Source organism: Schistocerca serialis, chromosome 3 (genome assembly GCF_023864345.2).
Source record: "Schistocerca serialis cubense isolate TAMUIC-IGC-003099 chromosome 3, iqSchSeri2.2, whole genome shotgun sequence".
Taxonomy (NCBI): Eukaryota; Metazoa; Arthropoda; class Insecta; order Orthoptera; family Acrididae; genus Schistocerca; species Schistocerca serialis.
This window is the reverse complement of record NC_064640.1, coordinates 253,177,653-253,198,139: the sequence shown is the minus strand read 5'-3', so window position 1 is coordinate 253,198,139 and position 20,487 is coordinate 253,177,653. Positions and strand designations below refer to the sequence as shown.

General features: G+C 41.8%; 1 protein-coding gene across 5 annotated transcripts in view; it reads left to right on the top strand.

Moving 5' to 3' along the window:
* Positions 1-1,027: 1,027 nt before the first annotated feature.
* LOC126470006 (protein artemis-like) overlaps positions 1,028-20,487 on the top strand; it is a 208,042-nt gene continuing 188,582 nt past the window's right edge. The window contains exons 1-3 of one of the 5 annotated variants that reach the window (XM_050097477.1): positions 1,043-1,500; positions 1,595-1,726; positions 1,823-1,889. In XM_050097477.1, coding sequence (XP_049953434.1) covers positions 1,392-1,500; positions 1,595-1,726; positions 1,823-1,889 — 308 coding nt within the window. In that variant the 5' untranslated portion in view covers positions 1,043-1,391. Of the gene's footprint in view, positions 1,501-1,594; positions 1,890-20,487 lie in introns of all 5 variants that reach the window. The other 4 variants (XM_050097478.1, XR_007586108.1, XR_007586109.1 and 1 more) reach the window with 4 other exon arrangements.

The window sequence follows — 20,487 nt, the reverse complement described above, 5'->3', positions numbered from 1 at the left end:
TGCTAAAGGCAGAACAAAATTTCATGGAGAGTGGTTGACTAATGCTAATTAGGTCTTCAGTGTCCCAATGTTCAGTTATGGTTAAAATACCAGGTTTATCAAGACATGTGATAATATACAGACCATTGTGCTGGTTTTTAAGACTACCAGGATTCTGGCGTATGACATTAAGCCTGAGTTTCTCCTGCTGGACTATAGAGGACTGTTTAGCGCCACCAAACTGTCCAGCAGGCTTTATAAGTTTCCCAGGTTTGCCTGCAGCGACTGTTTGTGTGGCAGGTTCTCATTTGGTGGGTTGTGCCATTCCATGGCAATTCACTTATTTACACTGCTTTGTGGAGAGTTTCGTCTAATTTCCTGGATAATTAATTTGCTGACAGTCTTTTTGCCTCTTTTATTCATGTGCACATCATGAGTTGTGTGCAGGTCTCTTTTTACGTTGCTGACATTGTCAGCAACTGATATATTTTGTAGGCGCAACGTAAGAACAATAACCAGGAAGACCGCGCGAAGTGATGGTACTCCTCGATAACGGCCGCCGCCATTCTGATAGACTGACAAAAAACAGTATACAGAAGTTGGGTTGGGGAGTCGTTCCTCACCCACCTTATTCACCTGATCGTGTGCCCTCAGATTTTCACCATTTCCGCTCTCTAGCAAAGAACCTTCAAGAAACGTAAATTAAGGATGGAAATGCGATCCGAAGATGGCCCGACGAGTTCGTCGTCTGAAAACCACGTCATTTCTACAGTCACAGTATCTAAAAGTTACTCCAGCGTTGGCAGACTGTAGTAAATAGTGAGAGAATATATTATTGATGTCTAAAGTCTCTGTTATGTGTATCTGTTCTGTTTATTAATCCTCTAGAAAAACACCTACGTAATACTTTAGATTTTTAGTCACTCATAGATTGAAACCACAGTCTAGTTGAAACTCTATGATTGAAATGAAAGACCTTGTAAATAAGTAAGGATAGAAACCAAGTAGGTTAGAAATACAATAATTCTAACCTCCTTGATTGAAACTGTCTCGTGCGGGTGCAAGATATTTGCGCCGACAAATCATTGCATGCGGGCAAGCCTTAAGCAATGTCAAATGTTTGGTTGGCTACACTGATTTATCAACGTTAAAACAAAACTGCTGGGAGCTGTTTTCAAAATTCAAATAGCGGATATTGTCAAAATCGGCATTTTAGAGTCGTAGGCTAGCCCATCGAAGCTTGGTTATAGTTCTTATGCCGTTTATTGTCTGCCGAGGAAACGCAAGCTGTTTCCTCTTGAAGTACAGTACTGACTACCGTTCTTATCGGTAGGCGCACATTTCTATAGCCCAGTATTGTGAGTAAAGTGTGATTAGCATTAGAAATCTTTTTGGCGTGCAATACAGAATAAATGAGCACATTTGGTGGCCGGATGCAAGAAATCCCTGATGTATCTGTGGATAATTTTGAAAACGAGAATCTACTATCAACAGCTTTTTTTCTTAGTCATGCACATACGGGTATATAAATATTTATAGCTGTATATACGGCATACACGTGAAGTATATTCAAAATTGCTGTAGCCCTGTGTTCACTTTCTTTCTGTAATTTCAGATCACATGAGAGGCTTAAATGATGTTGCTTTCTACGAACGGCTGCTAACTGCGGAAAAGGAAGGCTGTACTGTGTATTTGTATTGCTCGGATATTACACGTGTGTACTTAATGGATATGAAATTTAAGAAGGGTAAAAAGCACTTAATGAATATGGGTTTTGAGAAAATTGATAAGTATATAAAAGTGCTGCCACTGGGACCATCACTAATAGATGTTCCTTCCCCAGAAAACTCTGATAGTAGGACCCTTGCCGTCACCTGCATACCAGCTGGACATTGCCCAGGTTCTGTAATGTGAGTATAAGTTGATTAAATTATGTATAGATAACGTATGAAACTGGTGGAAAATGAAGTTACTTTTAGGATGTGTGTGCTGACAGTAGTTTACATAGTTAATTTGTTTTGGATTTGTAAGGAATTGTGATTTTTAAAGTGATGCAGCAAATGTCCAACTTGCATACTGGTAGCGTGACAATGTTTGATGCCCATGTGGATTGAAAACAAGTCGGCCGAATGAACATTTACCTAAAACTCCCTTTCGTACTGAGATTTTTCATAGGTGATAGTTCTTACCATAAGAATCTCCTGTACAAAGTTTGGACCAAACTTGTAGTAGAGAAAGAACTGTACGCTGAGTTGTTGAAGAGAAGACCGAATGATGTGTTTCTTATCTTTGGTGCAAAAGTTATAACACCCTTACACTGATTGTCATTTATTCTGACATTTTTGCAACACATTTAAAGTACATGCTGCAGTGTTACCCACAACACTTCCGTCGAGTCAAATCCTGGATTTCATCAGATGGGGATGGGGGAGGTGAATTTTGCCATTGTTCAGACACAAAATTCTCTAGAATAAACGAAGGTGTTTTCTTAATCTATTATAATAACAATTACAGTAAATTTTTGGGGCTACTAAGTCTGAAAGCTGTGTGGCAAAGAATTTTCTTTTTTTTAAATTTTAGATTAAGAAGAAATGCATGTAGTTCTGGCGGAAAGGGGAGGGGGGGGGGGAAGAAAGGGTCGAAGCTGCAGCCCAGTAGCTGCCTTACCACTCACCCCTGGATTCGCCACTGTGTCCATTACTTGAACATAGATTTTGTGAACTAGATTGCTGTATTCAAACAAAAATGAACTGTGTGGAAAAATCAACTTCATATTTGTGATACACATTCCCACAACTCAAGGAAGCTAATTATGGAGCTGACATGACTTGGTACTTTTCAGGAATCATAAAACTAGATAAAAAGTTTTCAGTAATTTGCTAGACATTTGGCTCAAGGCTAACCTCAAAATCATGAGACAGAGTAAGCCAATACATAATCTTCAGAAGAAATTCTTACTACTGTCAACTGACACACACAAAAATAGAAGAAACTATTATAACTTTAGAAACTATTAGTTCCTTCCTCAGGGAGAAATAAGGGGTAGTTTGGGAAAAGTTAGAAAAGAAAGGCAGGTCACTCAGACTCCTCAGGATGACAGGAACCCACCTGTTGTGAGAGCAAGGAGTGACAAGATTTAAGAGGAGGAGGAAGGGAAAGGGGGTGGTGTACATTTGTAAGCACTGGGCCAGGTTCAGTCCAGAAATAAGAGAGCAAAGAGTGAGAAGCAAAGTTAGATTAAAAATAAGGGGAATGAAGTGAACTGTGCAATCAAGAACAGAGATAAGGTATATGAATTTCAGTGACATATAGATTGTACAGACAAGTTACTAAACATATTTCAGTGATTGGATAAACTTGTGTGATTTCTTTCCCCCTTCCCATTTTATGATATTGACCTAGATCTGCAAACAATTTGGTTTGTTTTTGAACATGTATGCTTCCATTTATTTAACTGTATCATGAACCACTGTTGCATATACCGGGTATTTCAAAATGTGTAACAGTTTCAAGGGTTTCTTGCATTTATTACATTCAACTTACAATTATGAATAATACATCGAATGAAAGAGCAACATTAACAGTTTTTCTTAGTCAGGTACATCAGATTATAGTGGAGGCTCTATGAACCCCCAAAGGTAAAAATCAGACAGCATCAATTTGGATGAATGTGGAGGCCGTGTGAGACAAGCTCTGTCATCTGGCCACCTGGGGCCAATATAGCAGTCATTTACATTTAAACAATCATGTACTGAGCTATGCCAGTGAAGTGGCACTCCATATTTCTCCCAGATACAAGTGCCACGGTTTAGTTTCTTCAAATTGAGGAAAGAGCCTTAGTTCTAGTACATCAAGATAAGACACCAATTACAGTTACTTCACTGAAAAGGAAAAGTCCATAAACTTTCTGCCCAGATTTGTCACAAAAACATTCATTTTAGTAGCATATAATTGAAACTGTACCTCATTGTGGGGTTTTGCTGACACCCAGATGTGCACATTGTCTGTTCACATTTCCACTCAGGTGAAATGTCAGTTTATCACTGAAGATGACACAATACAGAATTTTCATTGACATGCAACATTTTGTTTGCAAAGTTGGCAGGTCAACCGTAGTCTTTGGGCTTTAGAGCTCGTAATAACTACAAACAATAAGGGCGTAGTTGTAAGCATTTCCTTAAATATCTCAATACAGATATCACAGGAATTGCTAATTCATGACTAGTCTTTTGAACTGATTTCTTGGGGCTATGCATGAATACTCTCTCACACATTCAACACGTTTTTTAGCCACACTTGCTCTTCCCATACCCTTTCTCTTGCAAAGTCGGGTGGTAGCTTCAAACTGATAGTACCATCCACAGATGTTATCATCACTTGGAAGATTACAGTGGAACTAATACAGAATGCACATTGCACTGTAACAACAGATGAAATCCTTGCAAACTGTTATACCCAAAAAGCTTTCTGTGCAGTCGTCACCATATTTACTATTAGTGCTATATTATGGTGTCTGCTTGACACACTTGAACCTGGCAAATACACACAGTTTTAATCTGCCTAGTATTTTCAAATCAGTGCACACTCCACTGCAAACTGAAAATTCTTTCTGGGATAGCATCACAATATGTAAAGTGCTTTGTTTAACAAATGAGACATATACATATGATCATTATTATCTAGTTTATATAAACAAGAGATCAAAACACACACACACACACACACACACACACACACACACACACACACACACACACACACACACACACACACACAGTGAATATATGCACCAAACAGTGATGTGACATTGTCATAGGCCAAAGCCGGTGATGCGTATCGAACATTCCTCTTCACCCATAAATTTATTGCTTTGGTAGAAGAATAACACGTTAAAAATAAATCCTCATTTCACTAGGAGCACAAACCTTGACCAGACCTCCCCTAAAGAAATTCCACCCTGCAAGTGTTAAAAACAGCTTAAGCTTCATAAGTGATGTGAGAAATGTGAAAACAGAATTGCGCCCACCTGCCACCAATGGTGTAACACGCTAGATTATGGAAGTGGCTAAAATTTCAGAGATGTGCTGGGCACTGTGGAAGATACTGTCAACAGTCTGCACATGTCTGTCTATGAGATCAGCTCGAAATGCAGACTAGGGGTGTGCAAGTAGCAAATCTATGGTGGGGTGATGTGCAGTAAAACAGTAGTGTGTCAAATGACGCATCAGTCAATAGTGTCATTCTGCCACATCTGTCAGTAGCATGCACTTTGTTATGCATTGAACATGTGGCATCAAATTAGCTGCTAGTGCACATATAGTTGGGCAAATGTAGAGCAAGTCATCCATGGATGAACATCACAGTGTGTGTGGTAGACCTATGCAGTTCCAGGAAGCTTCCATGGTAGTTAGGCAGATATTTACCTTTAAAAGAAAACTGAGAGTTGTCTGAGATAGTAAAGCAATCTTACTGCATAAATAGCAATGTTGATTGTAGATTTGCATCATCTTTGGCTGCTAGCAGAAGTCAGCCTACAGGATTACAGCATTCACACCAGACTATTCTGTGGAAATCTCTTCATCTCTCCATAACTATTGCAGCCTACACCAGTTTGTGCCTACTTACTGTATTGAAGCATTGAATTCCTTACTCAATTTTTATGCCACACACTTCCATCCATAACCAAATTGATGAATCCGTGATGCCTCAGGATGTGTGCTATCAACCAATCCCTTCTATTAGTCGCATTGTGTGATGAATTTTTTTCCCCCCCAATTTTGTTCAGTACCACCTCGTTAGTTACTCGATCTAACCATCTAATCTTCAGCTTTGCTTCTTCAGAATTGTTTTCCTTGCCCTTGCCAGTCTCTGTTTTATATACTCTCTTTTTCAGCCACTGTCATTTAGTCACTTGCCGAAGAGGCTAAACTCATCTTTTAGTTTTAGTGCCTCATTTGTTAATGTAATTCCCTCATTAACTCAACTACACCCCATACTTGTTATACTTTTGTTGATGTTCTCCTTCTGGTCTCTTTGAGGTGCACACTCACTCACTCAATCTCTCTATCTCTCTCTCTCTCTCTCTCTCTCTCTCTCTCTCTCTCTCTCTCTCTCTCTAACTGATTTTCTAAGCTCCTTGCTGCCTTGACAGAATTACGATGTCATTAGGAAACTTAAAAGTTTTTATTTTTCTCCCCGAACTTTAATTTGATTTCCAAATTTCTCATTGCTTTCCTTTACTGTTTCCCCAGTGTACAAATTAAATAATGTTGGGGATAGGCTGCAACCCTGTCTCACTTGCTTCTCAACTACAGCTTCTCTTTCACACCCTTAGACTTTTCTATAAATGCTATCTGGTTTCCGTATAAATTATACACAACCTTGGTGGTCTTAGTGTTTTATTCCTTCTACCTTCATAATTTCAAACTGTATTACAGTTAACATTGTCAGAATCTTTCTTTACACCTACAAATGTTATAAATGCCCTTAATGTGCCTTCTAAAACAAGTTGTAGGATCAGTATTGTCTTGATTACATTTCTACAAGACCTGAAATGGTCTCCTCCATCACTGAAGCAGTACCACATCATGGTGGTGGCTTAGTTATCACTGTATATATTTTTTGTGATAGTTAGCATTAACCCCATCTAGTACAGGCCCTACTCTACTCGAGAATTTGCCAATTTTATTTAAATTACCTTCACGACTGAATACCCTTAGTTATGTCAGTCGCCAATCATGTAAAGGAGGGAAGTTGTGTGGGTCACCTGTCTATGAACTGTGTAAACTTTCTGGAATGAAATTGTAACTCTGCAGCAGAGTGTGTGCTGATATGAAACTTCCTAGCAGATTAAAGCTGTGTGCTATACTAGTGGAAATAAAGCTGTGAGGATGAGTCAGGCGTTATGTTTGGGTAGTTCAGTCAGTAGAGAACTTGCTGTGAGAGGCAAAGGTGCCGTGTCAGAGTCGTGGTCCAGCACACAGTTGTAAACTGTGTGGACTGTGTTCAGTGTATGTGACTGTATTTTAACTGTTTGTGTATTGTATTTTCCAAGGCAGAAATTGGGAGCTAGTCCAGCATTTGCCTAAATGAGGGTGCAAAACCGCCTCAAAACAACCCTCAGGCTGATGGATGCACTAGCCATGATCAATAATCTGCTGTGCAGATTTGATCCAGGTCTGATTCACCTTCCTATCTCAAAAGCTCGTGTGTTGTGTGTTAGACTATACTAGTGGATCAGCAGCCAATAAAATTTAGTTGAAGACTACCACAATAAAAGTCCTGCAGTCTCCTTTCAACAGCTGTTGTCAAATCGTGCGAAGAGTTCTTTGACATTCTTGGTAAGTGATGACTGGGGCAGGACAAAACAACAGCAAAATTGTCAGAATACACTTGTAGGGATGTGAGTTCCATGTAACTCTTACACTAATGGACACTTGGAACAGTTGCCAAACTTCGATGAAATTACTTCATGATCATTTGATTGCACTGTGAAAGTCTGCTAGTATCAAACACATGCATTAATTTAAGGCAGAAGTTTCAGAGAATGGACATTTGGATAATTGTATGTAATTTTTGGACTTTTTTATGCCATGCAGACAGGAAGGGGATTCAGCATGATATATAATTAACACCTGGCAGCATTCAGACGTAATCAACAAAAGTAAGCTGTTGAAAAACACCTGTATGAAACTTGAGATGTTTGATAATACGGCATATTCAACCCACAGGCCACAAATTAGATACTTTAAAGACAACTTAAATTTCTAGGCTTCACAAACTAATGCTTAATGTTTTCTTAATGGAAATTTGGTCAATGAGTACACAAAAACTACAAGTTTAAGCAGGAATTGCCTTTTTCCTAAACCTGCGTCACATGATTTGGATATACCTTTTAAACTGGAGAATGCTGAAAGAATTATTTCTCCTCTTGTATGAATATACAAATATATATTGGTTGTCCCCAGCCTTCTGGGTCAAATTATGCTGATGATCATAAACAGAGTATTTTGTTATAAGGAACCAAGGGTTAAAAATGGATATTTCAGGTGGTAAGGGGTCTCAAATGAGCAATGTGTTTGAGACACATGCATATAAACTGCATATCATTCAGGGATATGACAGGAACGATCATTTGAAGAAGCCAAAAACTTCGTATGATGATGGCGTCCTCTTCGGTAAAATATTCCGGAGGTAAAATAGTCCCCCATTCGGATCTCCGGGCGGGGACTACTCAAGAGGACGTCGTTATCAGGAGAAAGAAAACTGGCATTCTACGGATCGGAGCGTGGAATGTCAGATCCCTTAATCGAGCAGGTAGGTTAGAAAATTTAAAAAGGGAAATGGATAGGTTACAGTTAGATATAGTGGGAATTAGTGAAGTTCGGTGGCAGGAGGAACAAGACTTTTGGTCAGGTGATTACAGGGTTATAAATACAAAATCAAATAGGGGTAATGCAGGAGTAGGTTTAATAATGAATAAAAAAATAGGAGTGCGGGTAAGCTACTACAAACAGCATAGTGAACGCATTATTGTGGCCAAGATAGACATAAAGCCCATGCCTACTACAGTAGTACAAGTTTATATGCCAACTAGCTCTGCAGATGATGAAGAAATTGATGAAATGTATGACGAGATAAAAGAAATTATTCAGGTAGTGAAGGGAGACGAAAATTTAAGTCATGGGTGACTGGAATTCGTCAGTAGGAAAAGGGAGAGAAGGAAACATAGTAGGTGAATATGGATTGGGGGGGAAGAAATGAAAGAGGAAGCCGCCTTGTAGAATTTTGCACAGAGCATAACTTTATCATAGCTAACACTTGGTTCAAGAATCATAAAAGACGGTTGTATACCTGGAAGAATCCTGGAGATACTAAAAGGTATCAGATAGATTATATAATGGTAAGACAGAGATTTGGGAACCAGGTTTTAAATTGTAAGACATTTCCAGGGGCAGATGTGGATTCTGACCACAATCTATTGGTTATGAACTGCAGATTGAAACTGAAGATACTGCAAAAAGGTGGGAATTTAAGGAGATGGGACCTGGATAAACTGAAAGAACCAGAGGTTGTAGAGAGTTTGAGGGAGAGCATAAGGGAACAATTGACAGGAATGGGGGAAAGAAATACAGTAGAAGAAGAATGGGTAGCTCTGAGGGATGAAGTAGTGAAGGCAGCAGACGATCAAGTAGGTAAAAAGACGAGGGCTAATAGGAATCCTTGGGTAACAGAAGAAATATTGAATTTAATTGATGAAAGGAGAAAATATAAAAATGCAGTAAATGAAGCAGGCAAAAAGGAATACAAACGTCTCAAAAATGAGATCGACAGGAAGTGCAAAATGGCTAAGCAGGGATGGCTAGAGGACAAATGTAAGGATGTAGAGGCTTGTCTCACTAGGGGTAAGATAGATACTGCCTACAGGAAAATTAAAGAGACCTTTGGAGAGAAGAGAACCACTTGTATGAATATCAAGAGCACAGATGGCAACCCAGTTCTAAGCAAAGAAGGGAAGGCAGAAAGGTGGAAGGAGTATATAGAGGGTTTATACAAGGGCGATGTACTTGAGGACAATATTATGGAAATGGAAGAGTATGTAGATGAAGTCGAAATGGGGGATAAGATACTGCGTGAAGAATTTGACAGAGCACTGACAGACCTGAGTCGAAACAAGGCCCCGGAAATAGACAACATTCCATTAGAACTACTGATGGCCTTGGGAGAGCCAGTCCTGACAAAACTCTACCATCTGGTGAGCAAGATGTATGAGACAGGCGAAATACCCTCAGACTTCAAGAAGAATATAATAATTCGAATCCCAAAGAAAGCAGGTGTTGACAGATGTGAAAATTACCGAACTATCAGTTTAATAAGTCACAGCTGCAAAATACTAACACGAATTCTTTACAGACGAATGGAAAAACTGGTAGAAGCGGACCTCGGGGAAGATCAGTTTGGATTCCGTAGAAATGTTGGAACACGTGAGGCAATACTAACCTTAAGACTTATTTTAGAAGAATGATTAAGAAAAGGCAAACCTACGTTTCTAGCATTTGTAGACTTAGAGAAAGCTTTTGACAATGTTAACTGGAATACTCTCTTTCAAATTCTGAAGGTGGCAGGGGTAAAATACAGGGAGCGAAAGGCTACTTACAATTTGTACAGAAACCAGATGGCAGTTATAAGAGTCGAGGGGTATGAAAGGGAAGCAGTGGTTGGGAAGGGAGTGAGACAGGGTTTTAGCCTCTCCCCGATGTTATTCAATCTGTATATTGAGCAAGCAGTAAAGGAAACAAAAGAAAAATTCGGAGTAGGTATTAAAATTCATGGAGAAGAAGTAAAAACTTTGAGGTTCGCCAATGACATTGTAATTCTGTCAGAGACAGCAAAGGACTTGGAAGAGCAGTTGAATGGAATGGACAGTGTCTTGAAAGGAGGATATAAGATGAACATCAACAAAAGCAAAACAAGGATAATGGAATGTAGTCAAATTAAATAGGGTGATGGTGAGGGAATTAAATTAGGAAATGAGACACTTAAAGTAGTAAAGGAATTTTGCTATTTGGGGAGCAAAATAACTGATGATGGTCGAAGTAGAGAAGATATAAAATGTAGACTGGCAATGGCAAGGAAAGCGTTTCTGAAGAAGAGAAATTTGTTAACATCGAGTATAGATTTAAGTGTCAGGAAGTCGTTTCTGAAAATATTTGTATGGAGTGTAGCCATGTATGGAAGTGAAACGTGGACGATAACTAGTTTGGACAAGAAGAGAATAGAAGCTTTCGAAATGTGGTGCTACAGAAAAATACTGAAGATAAGGTGGGTAGATCACGTAACTAATGAGGAGGTATTGAATAGGATTGGGGAGAAGAGAAGTTTGTGTCACAACTTGACTAGAAGAAGGGATCGATTGATAGGACATGTTTTGAGGCATCAAGGGATCACAAATTTAGCATTGGAGGGCAGCGTGGAGGGTAAAAATCGTAGAGGGAGACCAAGAGATGACTACACTAAGCAGATTCAGAAGGATGTAGGTTGCAGTAGGTACTGGGAGATGAAGAAGCTTGCGCAGGATAGAGTAGCATGGAGAGCTGCATCAAACCAGTCTGAGGACTGAAGACAACAACAACAACAACAACAACAACATTCACCTCTAAGCATTATTGTACATGTCACATTACAGCTGTTGCACAGTTAACAATAAATGTTTGAATATCCTGTCATCATCTACAATGCATTTTTGCACTCTTAGGTGACCATGTTGCTTGACAGAGTACAAATACATCTGCACTTTACCTAATGAGGGCAGCAGCTTTCATGATGCAACCAAGCTGCTTGTCTCATATATTCATCTATTGTTTGTACGCTTCAGACTTCATCCAACCCCATGAACAAAAATCTAATTGTGTAAGGTCAGGCAATGTTGTTGGCTAGTTAGCTGTACTGCCATGACCAATCAACCTATTAGTGTAAGTGCAGTTGAAATGTTTCCTCACATACCTGGTAAAATGCGGCTGTGCTCTGTTATGCTGGAAGTATGGCCAGAGAAACATCCTCGAGGTGTTCAACAAATAAGTTTTCCAAAAAATTCAAGTAATTCTATCCCATTACTTGCTCTTCTAAAATGACTAGCCCCATCGACATGCTACCAATTGTGCTACATCAGACATTGATCGTAGTGTGGTTTTCCTGTAACCAGCAATGATTATTATGTGTGGTGTTGATTCCATTCTGTGTAAACATGGCTTCATTGGTGAATAGTATTTAATGGAAGCTAATGAAATTTGTCATTTAACGACTGACAAAATTCAAGTTCTGTAGTATTATCACCAATGTGAAGATTATGGACATGCAGAATGCGAAATGGTTCAAGTTTTCTGCATGTAATATTTGTCATGCAAGTTTGTGGAACATGGATATGTGCAGAAAGTTGTGTATGCAGGTAATAGAACTCTGCTGCACCATTGCAACAAGGTTTTGCTGTTTCTGCACAGGTTGTTGAACTAGATGTTCAGAAGAAAAATGGGAATACCTGTTTCATGCAGTGTGTTGAAAACTCTTGTGACGAAGCAAGCTGGGATAATTTTAATTCCTCTCCTGTTTTGCCATCTGCCTCCTAAAATTCGTTTTTTCACTTTTTACAATTTACCATTAACATACGTGAATATAATCTGGATTTTCTTAAATAGAGAAAGGTTGGCCCTCAGTTTTAAAGTAAATAACACCAGATCTAATTTTGTGCTTAGTTTTATGTATGTAATTGATTCTGACCTCAAAGTCAGCCGCAGTGACAGAGCAGTTCTAGACCCTTCGGTCTGGAACCGTGCTGCTGCTGCGGTTGTAGGTTAGAATCCTGCCTCGGGCATGGATGTGTGTGATGTCCTTAGGTTAGTTAGGTTTAAGTAGTTCTAAGTCAAGGGAGTGATGACCTCAGAGGTTAACTCCCATTCTGCTTAGAGCCATTTGAACGTAAAACTCGTAGTAGAAGAAACTGTTAAAAAGACGCAATTTTTCGATGCATTCAGTTAATTTAATGAGTTAAGTTTTAATTGTAAATTCTGTATGTTTAACTTTCAACAATGTGTAGTTTCATTACCAATTATTGTGATGATATATAAGGGCCTGATGTTTGGTCATGAGACAGTCAGTCCACGGCCGAGTTTCAGACGAGTAAACTTTGCTGGTTAGAACAACAATGCTTCAATTTAACTATGAAATAAGTGTTAAACAATTAGGCCATGTGTAAAAACCTAGGACAGTGACTGCACCATATGTACCTGATTAGTCTTCAAGAACTGTGAACTTTGTGGTTAAGTTTTACTGCTCCTAAATGTTCAACAGTAAACTATAGCAGCAGTATGTGGAGTTTCGCCTGCAAACTATTAATGAGGCTTATCACAAGTTAAACAATAGTGCACGGGCCATATAACTGTGTATTATTGGGGGGTTGTGAACAGTGAAATTAAAGTGCTATGACACACAACTGTTCACCTGTCAGCTACATAATTTAAAGTAGTCAGTGGCAGAATCCACAACCCATATTTTTCTTCCAGTGTAACAACACAATACGATGACACAGAGGACAAAAACGAAATAAATAAAAGCAAGTGGGACCGCCACACTCTAGTAAACACTATATGATCAGGAATTTGAAATATTAGAAAGCACCAACAGTATTCTTTCATAGCAGCAGGAGCACTACCATCACAGAGTCTGTTAAAATACAACATGTCTGTGTATTTGTTAGTGTAGATATGTGGCATTGTAGTCAGCACATATCCAAATACAGTTAACCAATGCTTCTCTCTGATGCACTCTGAATCCCTCACATTACTTCACTCATAACACCCCATGGACAGCTGTGCATTCAGTGGACTAGTTTAATTTGAGAAAGACATCCTGAGCAAATAGGTTAAAAGCAACAAGGTATGATGAAAACAATGAGGTAGGTTAGGTTAGAATAAAGTGTCAGAGGTTGCGTTGTAACACACACATGTGCATCTCACTAGCCCAAAAACTAATGTACGTTAGATGTGTTCTGTCTCAGAAACAGTTCAAAATATGAACTTATCTGCTACCTTTTACCCACCATCCCCCCTCCCAGCTTCTATATTTTTGTGATAAACATATAGCAATAATAAAACAAGTAAATGATGAACCTGTACAGCTCTTACTTCATTGTTCTCTAAAGATGTAGGTACCTCCTTCTCTAATGAAACTTAGTAAGGGTCCTAGACTGATGAATGATACTCAAGAAATGGTGAAAGAAAGTCTTTGTGACATCTTTTATGGATGGAATTTAGTCTGATATATTGTACGGGTACAGTTGCGGATACAGTTCTTGTGTATTGAATCATGCCTCTACTCACCTCTGCGAGACTGGAGCAGTTTGGGTGATGTGGGAATGCCCAATATTCAAAGTACAGGAGCATTTTGATGCCTGCCAATTTGGCATGTGACATTCTAGTTGGAGAGGATCCTGCAGAGTGGGTAGTAGGTGAGTGATGTACATGACTGCGCACCAGTGTGTGTAAAGTATGCACAAAAAGGTATTAATTCTAGATTCAAGTTAGTTTGGTGTAAAAAGGAGAAAGCACACAATATTATGGCAGCCTTACTGAATCTGGAAAGAAGTGGCTAACTCAAGTTAAGTTACGAAATTGTGTGAATGCTAATGTGTTGTGAATGAACTTGTCATGGCGGGGATATTTTCTATGAAAAAAAGTATAATAAATCCAGTGTCTAATATAAACTTTCTGATTTCAATAGATGTTTATAACAAATTTTATGAGATTGCTAACAAATTATGTGAAAGAGTAAGAATAGGAGTTTGATAGAGCACTGATGATACTGTTAAGAACTTTATTATTGTTCTGTGTGTACCTTGGGAGTAATGTTAACCACAAATGCTGTCGAAAATAGTGTCTGATGCCAAATGACCGAGATAGAAAGTTAGAGATATGATATTCAATACAAGCATTAATCTAAATACAGTGAGTGTAAGCCTTACAATATGCATTTTTCACAACTAAATTTTTGTGGTCATTTCGCCTTAAATACTTTGGGTAGATGACCAAATATATTTTGCAGTCATGTTTGAATCCCGAGATTGATGTTATATGATGTGGGATGTTAAGATATGATATGTTTCAGGTACTGAATATCGGGGTAGCCAGCAGCTATCAAAGACTGTTGACAAAATACTAATTGATAGTTTTCACCAACCTGTACACAAGAAAACAATCCTGAACACATTAATTCAGAGACACCAACCTGTACACAAGAAAACAATCCTGAACACATTAATTCAGAGAGCAAAAGATTTCTGACATTGACCACCTACAGTCTAAATTGCAGCATGTCTGTGCCACTGAAGGCTGGCGGCTTGTGAATTGGCAGAAGAAGCCAAGCCGGTGGCTTTCCTGTCATACTGTGTGGCAATGAGCAGCAGGTTAGGATTGAGACCAGTGTTCCGGCCCACCTCAAGATACAAGATATGCTATGTCCTGTTAAAAATGACATAGCTCCTAGTGTGTCTGGTGCCCCTTGGGAGTGTGGCAGCACCTACATAGGTCAGACAATTCAGAGTTGCAGAGCATTGTACCGAGCACAAGAAACATACTAAACAATGTGAACCTGACAAGTCGACCATAGCTGAGCATTGCATGGAAACTGACACAAAATGCAGTTTGAGAACATGAGTGTCTTGGCTCATGTGTCAACATACTGGGATTGCGTAAAAGAAACAGCAGAGTTTGGAATGAACAGCAACAATTTTAAGAGAGACCGGGGGTACACACTTAGCAGGACATGGGGGCGGGCTTTTGATGTCGAAAGGAAGCAATGACAAATGCTTAATGCTTGTAGGGGGGTGGGAGCAGCAGTTTCAAATGACATGCTGGCCCCCCTTGTGCAACCTGACGTCACTCAGTCCTGCGGTAGGCCGTAGCTGCTAAAAGCTGCCCAGTTCACCTTCCATGCATGCATCATTTCAGCTATCTCTGATTGGTACCAGCAGCCGTAATCAGGGCTTTATAAGTGGAAAATTGTGCCAGTCCCGGCAGTCAGTAGTTTCACTCCTGATGATAATGATGGAGATAGCCACTGAAACCTAGAGAATTTTATTAGAATTGACGTGGCTTAAAAACCAAGAAGATTTTATTCAGACTTGCCACCACAAAAGACTCTTAAGACACAATGTCCCTAACATCAAGGGTGGAAACTTTTGCACTAGTTCTTGCCACTTCATGCTCAGCCTTTCCCAAACTTACACCATCTACTACTGGACATAAACAGGTGCAAGAACACTCAGTGTGGACAGTTTTGTGGCATATAACTGCCTCTCAAGTATCACCTACCGTTGCACATCCACTAAATGAAGCCTGTCTCTATCTGAGCTCGGTCTAGTGCTGCGTGTTTCTGTGTTGTGTAATAACTCCAGCTGAACAACGAAACTGGTGAACTGTACCTCAGCTTACCAGACTTATCCTACCATTGACACTTACCACTGCCTCAGTTGCTGATCAGGAAAGTGATGTCATCAGTCCTATGGACCACACTGCCTTGGGTACCTGCCAGTTTCCATTCTAGCAGTGACTAGTAACCTTCTGAATGGTTCCTATGTTCTCACCCTGAATCCTGTATAGAACCTCATACAAGAACAACTTTTTTTTGTTGACACGACCTTGTATTTTTTGTGTTAGCTAGAAAATTGCAGCTGCAAAAACAGTTCAGCGTGCCCACCAGAAGAGTCATGGGTATGAATGTATTGGACCTGATATGCAGGACTAGGGTTAGACAAGGCCGTAGAAAATTCAGACAGATTCCTGAAACCCTAGTCCTTACTGTAGGAGTGTGAGGATATGACACAGTAGTGCACTACTGACACAAGACTTAGATTCACAAAATATTCGTAGTCAGTAATTTAAGATCTCTTCGAGAAATTTTCTTTGCAACGAAGCTAAAGAATAAATAGACTTTAATTCCAGAACAATTCACATCTATACTTTAGTATCAGTTGCACTTTTTAAGTTCCTGACTTGTTTTGATCTCTTTGGATCATCATCACATTTATGTAGTTGCATAAGCAACCCATCGTGTCTGTGTCAGAACATCATGTCAGAGTGCTGTACTCTGATGTGAGGTTCTGACAGACATATGACACTCTGATATGAGGGACTGACACAGGCACAACAGATTTCTGATGCAACTACATAGGTTTGAAGATGATCCAGAGAGAACAAAACATGTCATGTATTTAAAAATATGCAGCTAAGACTGAAGAATAAATGAGAATTATTTTAAATATTACCAAAGATGGTGTTCTCTCATGATGGAGAGAATGAGAAATGTTAGTTCATGAATCTGCTGATTATTACCAGCAGTATATACTGTAACAGCACCACCGTTTAGGATAGGGAAAATTAGTTTTGTGCGACATTCGGAGCAAGAGTTACGGCCAGGGGCAGGCCGGATTGCAGTAAGTTACGCATACCAGCAGTTGCGAAGGCAAATAGAGGCCACAGGGGCATAGGACTGCCAGAGAGGCAGTTTCCATGGTGCAAGTCACAGGCAGAAGAGGACTACCAGCCAACCTAAGTGTTACGCATACGTGACGCGAAGCAGCACACTTGACAAAACAGAGACGCACAGCCAAGTATAAATATGTTTAGTTTTCTAACGAGATTCATGAAAGTGTGGCAGCTCTCCTGGATGGTGAGGCATGTCAAACCGCTGGGCTACATGCAGCAACAGATGGGGCGACAGTGTCCCAGTCCACGGCGGATCATTGGTTCGACCCTCTGAGGCTGACACAGGGTCTGCAGGTCACTCTTCAGCTCGCTGCCGCGGGTAGTCGTCTCTGCTCCCGACACACTTCCCAAGGCGAGGGCCACAGATTCAGACGCCGGATCACGGGTGCTTGTTTGACACCGCGATCTGTGCTACGCCGGCAAGGATGATGCAGCTGGCCGCCTGCGGCTCACACTGAGCAGCACTGAGTCTGCTGCTGGTGCAGCCATCCTGACGTAATCGGATCTCTGCAGCTGGCATACAAGGCCAGCATGACACAGCGGTGCATTGCACAGGCTGCTGGGGTGCTTCCTCAGCATTGCGGGGCCGTGTGACGCAGACTGAGGTGAACGGAGCACTGTAGTGAAAACAATAAATCATTTGGAAAGTTCTCGCCGAGTTTCAATACACCACATTTGGCGTCTGATACCACTACATTTGGTGTCTTCCTGCTACATTTGGTCATCCTGATACATTCGGTGGCAGAACTGCCACAACAGTACACTGATCAGCCAGAACATTATGACCATCTATCTAATGGCCAGTATGTCTACCTCTTGTCCCCCCAGGGGGTCCACAACTCTTTTGTGGATACGTGCGTGGCGAGCACGGGGCCCCGAGCCATTGCAGCCTTCTTTCTCTCCCGGGCTGCATTTCCTTTCCCTTCCCCTCCTTTCCCCTCCATGCTCCTTTCCCCTCGCCCTCTCCTCTCCCTCTATTGGTGTCCTTGTTTATGTTGGCCCCACTATCCTCTTGGTTCTGTTGGTTTTACACTCCGGCTTTGTTGCGTAATCGTCTCCTCCTTTTGGCATTCCTTGGTCCCCCTCTGGGGTTTGACCTCCATTACAAAATTTCTCCTCTGTAGTGTGAGCCATTTGGGGAAGAGCACCTTACCTAGTGTCTCCGACGTGTGCCCTCCTAGTACATTCCACCTTTTCTTTCACGTCGTTGTTTGATGCTAGGGTGCATAGCCAGCACGGTAGCCAGCCCGTGTGGTGGGGTCGCTATGTACCCTTTTGGTTGAGCCCCCTGAACACACAGGGATCACACTTCTGATACCTGAGCTGTGACCTCCTCATGCATGCCTTGGAGTGGTTGCTCGTCATCCTGGAGCATCGGAACTCCTGGCAATGGCCGCCGTGCCAGGCGGCCCTTGCTGTGGCTGGGTGGCGCCCGTGAGGAGAGCCCCTGATCGGAGTGGGTGGTATCAGGGCGGACGCTATGCAGATGAAACGCATACGGGTCCAAAACTCTGGCCGTTCTTCTGCGGCCGTCTCTCTGCGTGGTACTGATTCCTCAAGTGCTGCTTCTCTTGCCCCTTCGGCCTTCCCTTCCATGGCTACCCCCTGGGAAGAGGGTCAGGCCCGTCGTCTAGGGGCAAAACCTTTCCCCCGTTATCTAGTTCGCACCAGGACTGATGGGGATACTTTCACCAGTGTCAAGCCTTTATTCTTTGTGGAACACATTGAAGACAAGTTCGGCGAAGTGGACTCCCTGAGCAAGATGCGGTCGGGTTCGTTGCTGATAAAAACCGCTTCAGCTGCCCAATCTGCGGCCCTTTGTGCCTGTACTCATCTTGGCACAATTCCTGTGTCCATTACCCCTCACCAGTCTCTAAATATGGTACAAGGTGTGATTTTTCACAGGGACCTCATCCTTCAAACTGATGAGGAACTTCGGGACAATCTCGGACGGCGGGGTGTTCACTTTGTTCGGCGTGTTCAGAAGGGTCCTAAAGATAATCGTATTGATACTGGTGCCTTTATCCTGGCCTTTGAAGGGGATACCCTTCCTGAGAAAGTTAAGATTATGGTGTATCGTTGTGATGTGAAGCCGTACATCCCACCTCCTATGAGGTGTTTTAAGTGCTTGCGTTTTGGCCACATGTCTTCTCGCTGTTCTCAGGACCCTCTCTGTGGTGACTGTGGACGTCCACTCCATGAGGGGAGTCCCTGTGTTCCCCCTCCTGTATGTGTAAATTGTCATGGTAGTCATTCTCCACGTTCACCAGATTGCCCAGTATATAAGAAAGAAAAAAAGATACAGGAGTATAAGTCCCTCGATCGTTTAAGCTACACAGAGGCCCGTAAGAAATATGCACAACTGTACCCTGTGTCCATGACATCTAGTTACGCCTTGGTTACATCTTCACCCCTTCCTCCCCCTTCCTTACCCCCATCCCGGACCCCTCTCCTCCCCCCCTCCCCTGCAGCTCCCACACCTTCTCCTCTGGGCGCTGCTCCCCCTCCCCAGCCGGAGAAGTGTCCCACTCCTTCGGCGTCTGCCGGTCAAGGGCGCCTCTCCAGAGATGCCCCTTCCCGGCACCTTCCAGGTCAAAGGTTTGCTGCCGCGCGGCGACCGCGAGAGCCGCGGGCTGTGGGCCCGCAGGTCACCCGGTCTCTTTCTGTTCCTGATATTGCTGCAGCTGGCTCCTTTATGCCACACAGCCCTCCTCGTTCTCAGCCTGAAAAGAAGAAGAAACATAAGTCCCGGGACAAAGAGCCTCTGGTGTCACCGGAGGTCCCTTCCCCGACTTCACAACCGGATTCTGACCTGTCGTTCATGGATGTCGCCCCCTCCTTGTCGGTGACGGGTGGGGACCCGGCGGTATGACTGGTTTTAGCGTGTTCCGCCCTCATTTAACCCATCATTCTGTGGTTCTCCAATGGAATTGTAATGGCTACTATCGTCACCTTCCGGAATTGAAATCCCTTCTTTCGTCCTACTCTGCAGCTTGTGTGGTTCTCCAGGAATCTCATTTTACTGATGCTCACTCACCGACCCTCCGTGGGTTCCGTGTTTTCTGTCGAAATCGGGTCGGACCCTTGCGGGCTTCTGGTGGCGTTTGTACGTTGGTCCGTACAGACATTGCTAGCACGTGGATTCCTCTCCAAACTACATTGGAAGCGGTTGCTGTTAGGGTCCACTTAGACCCTGCAGTCACAGTTTGCAATCTTTATCTCCCTCCTGACAGGACACTTACACCTGCTGCCTTAACCACCCTTCTTCAGCAACTTCCTCCTGCCTTCCTCCTCCTTGGGGATTTTAATGCTGATCATCCTTTGTGGGGCAGTGCTCTTCCATCTCGACGAGGTCTTCTTATAGACCAATTTATTGCAGACCACGACCTGTGCCTTCTTAATGATGGCTCCCCTACTCATTTCAGTGCTGGTCATGGTACCTTTTCTGCCATTGATCTTTCTCTTTCTTCTCCCT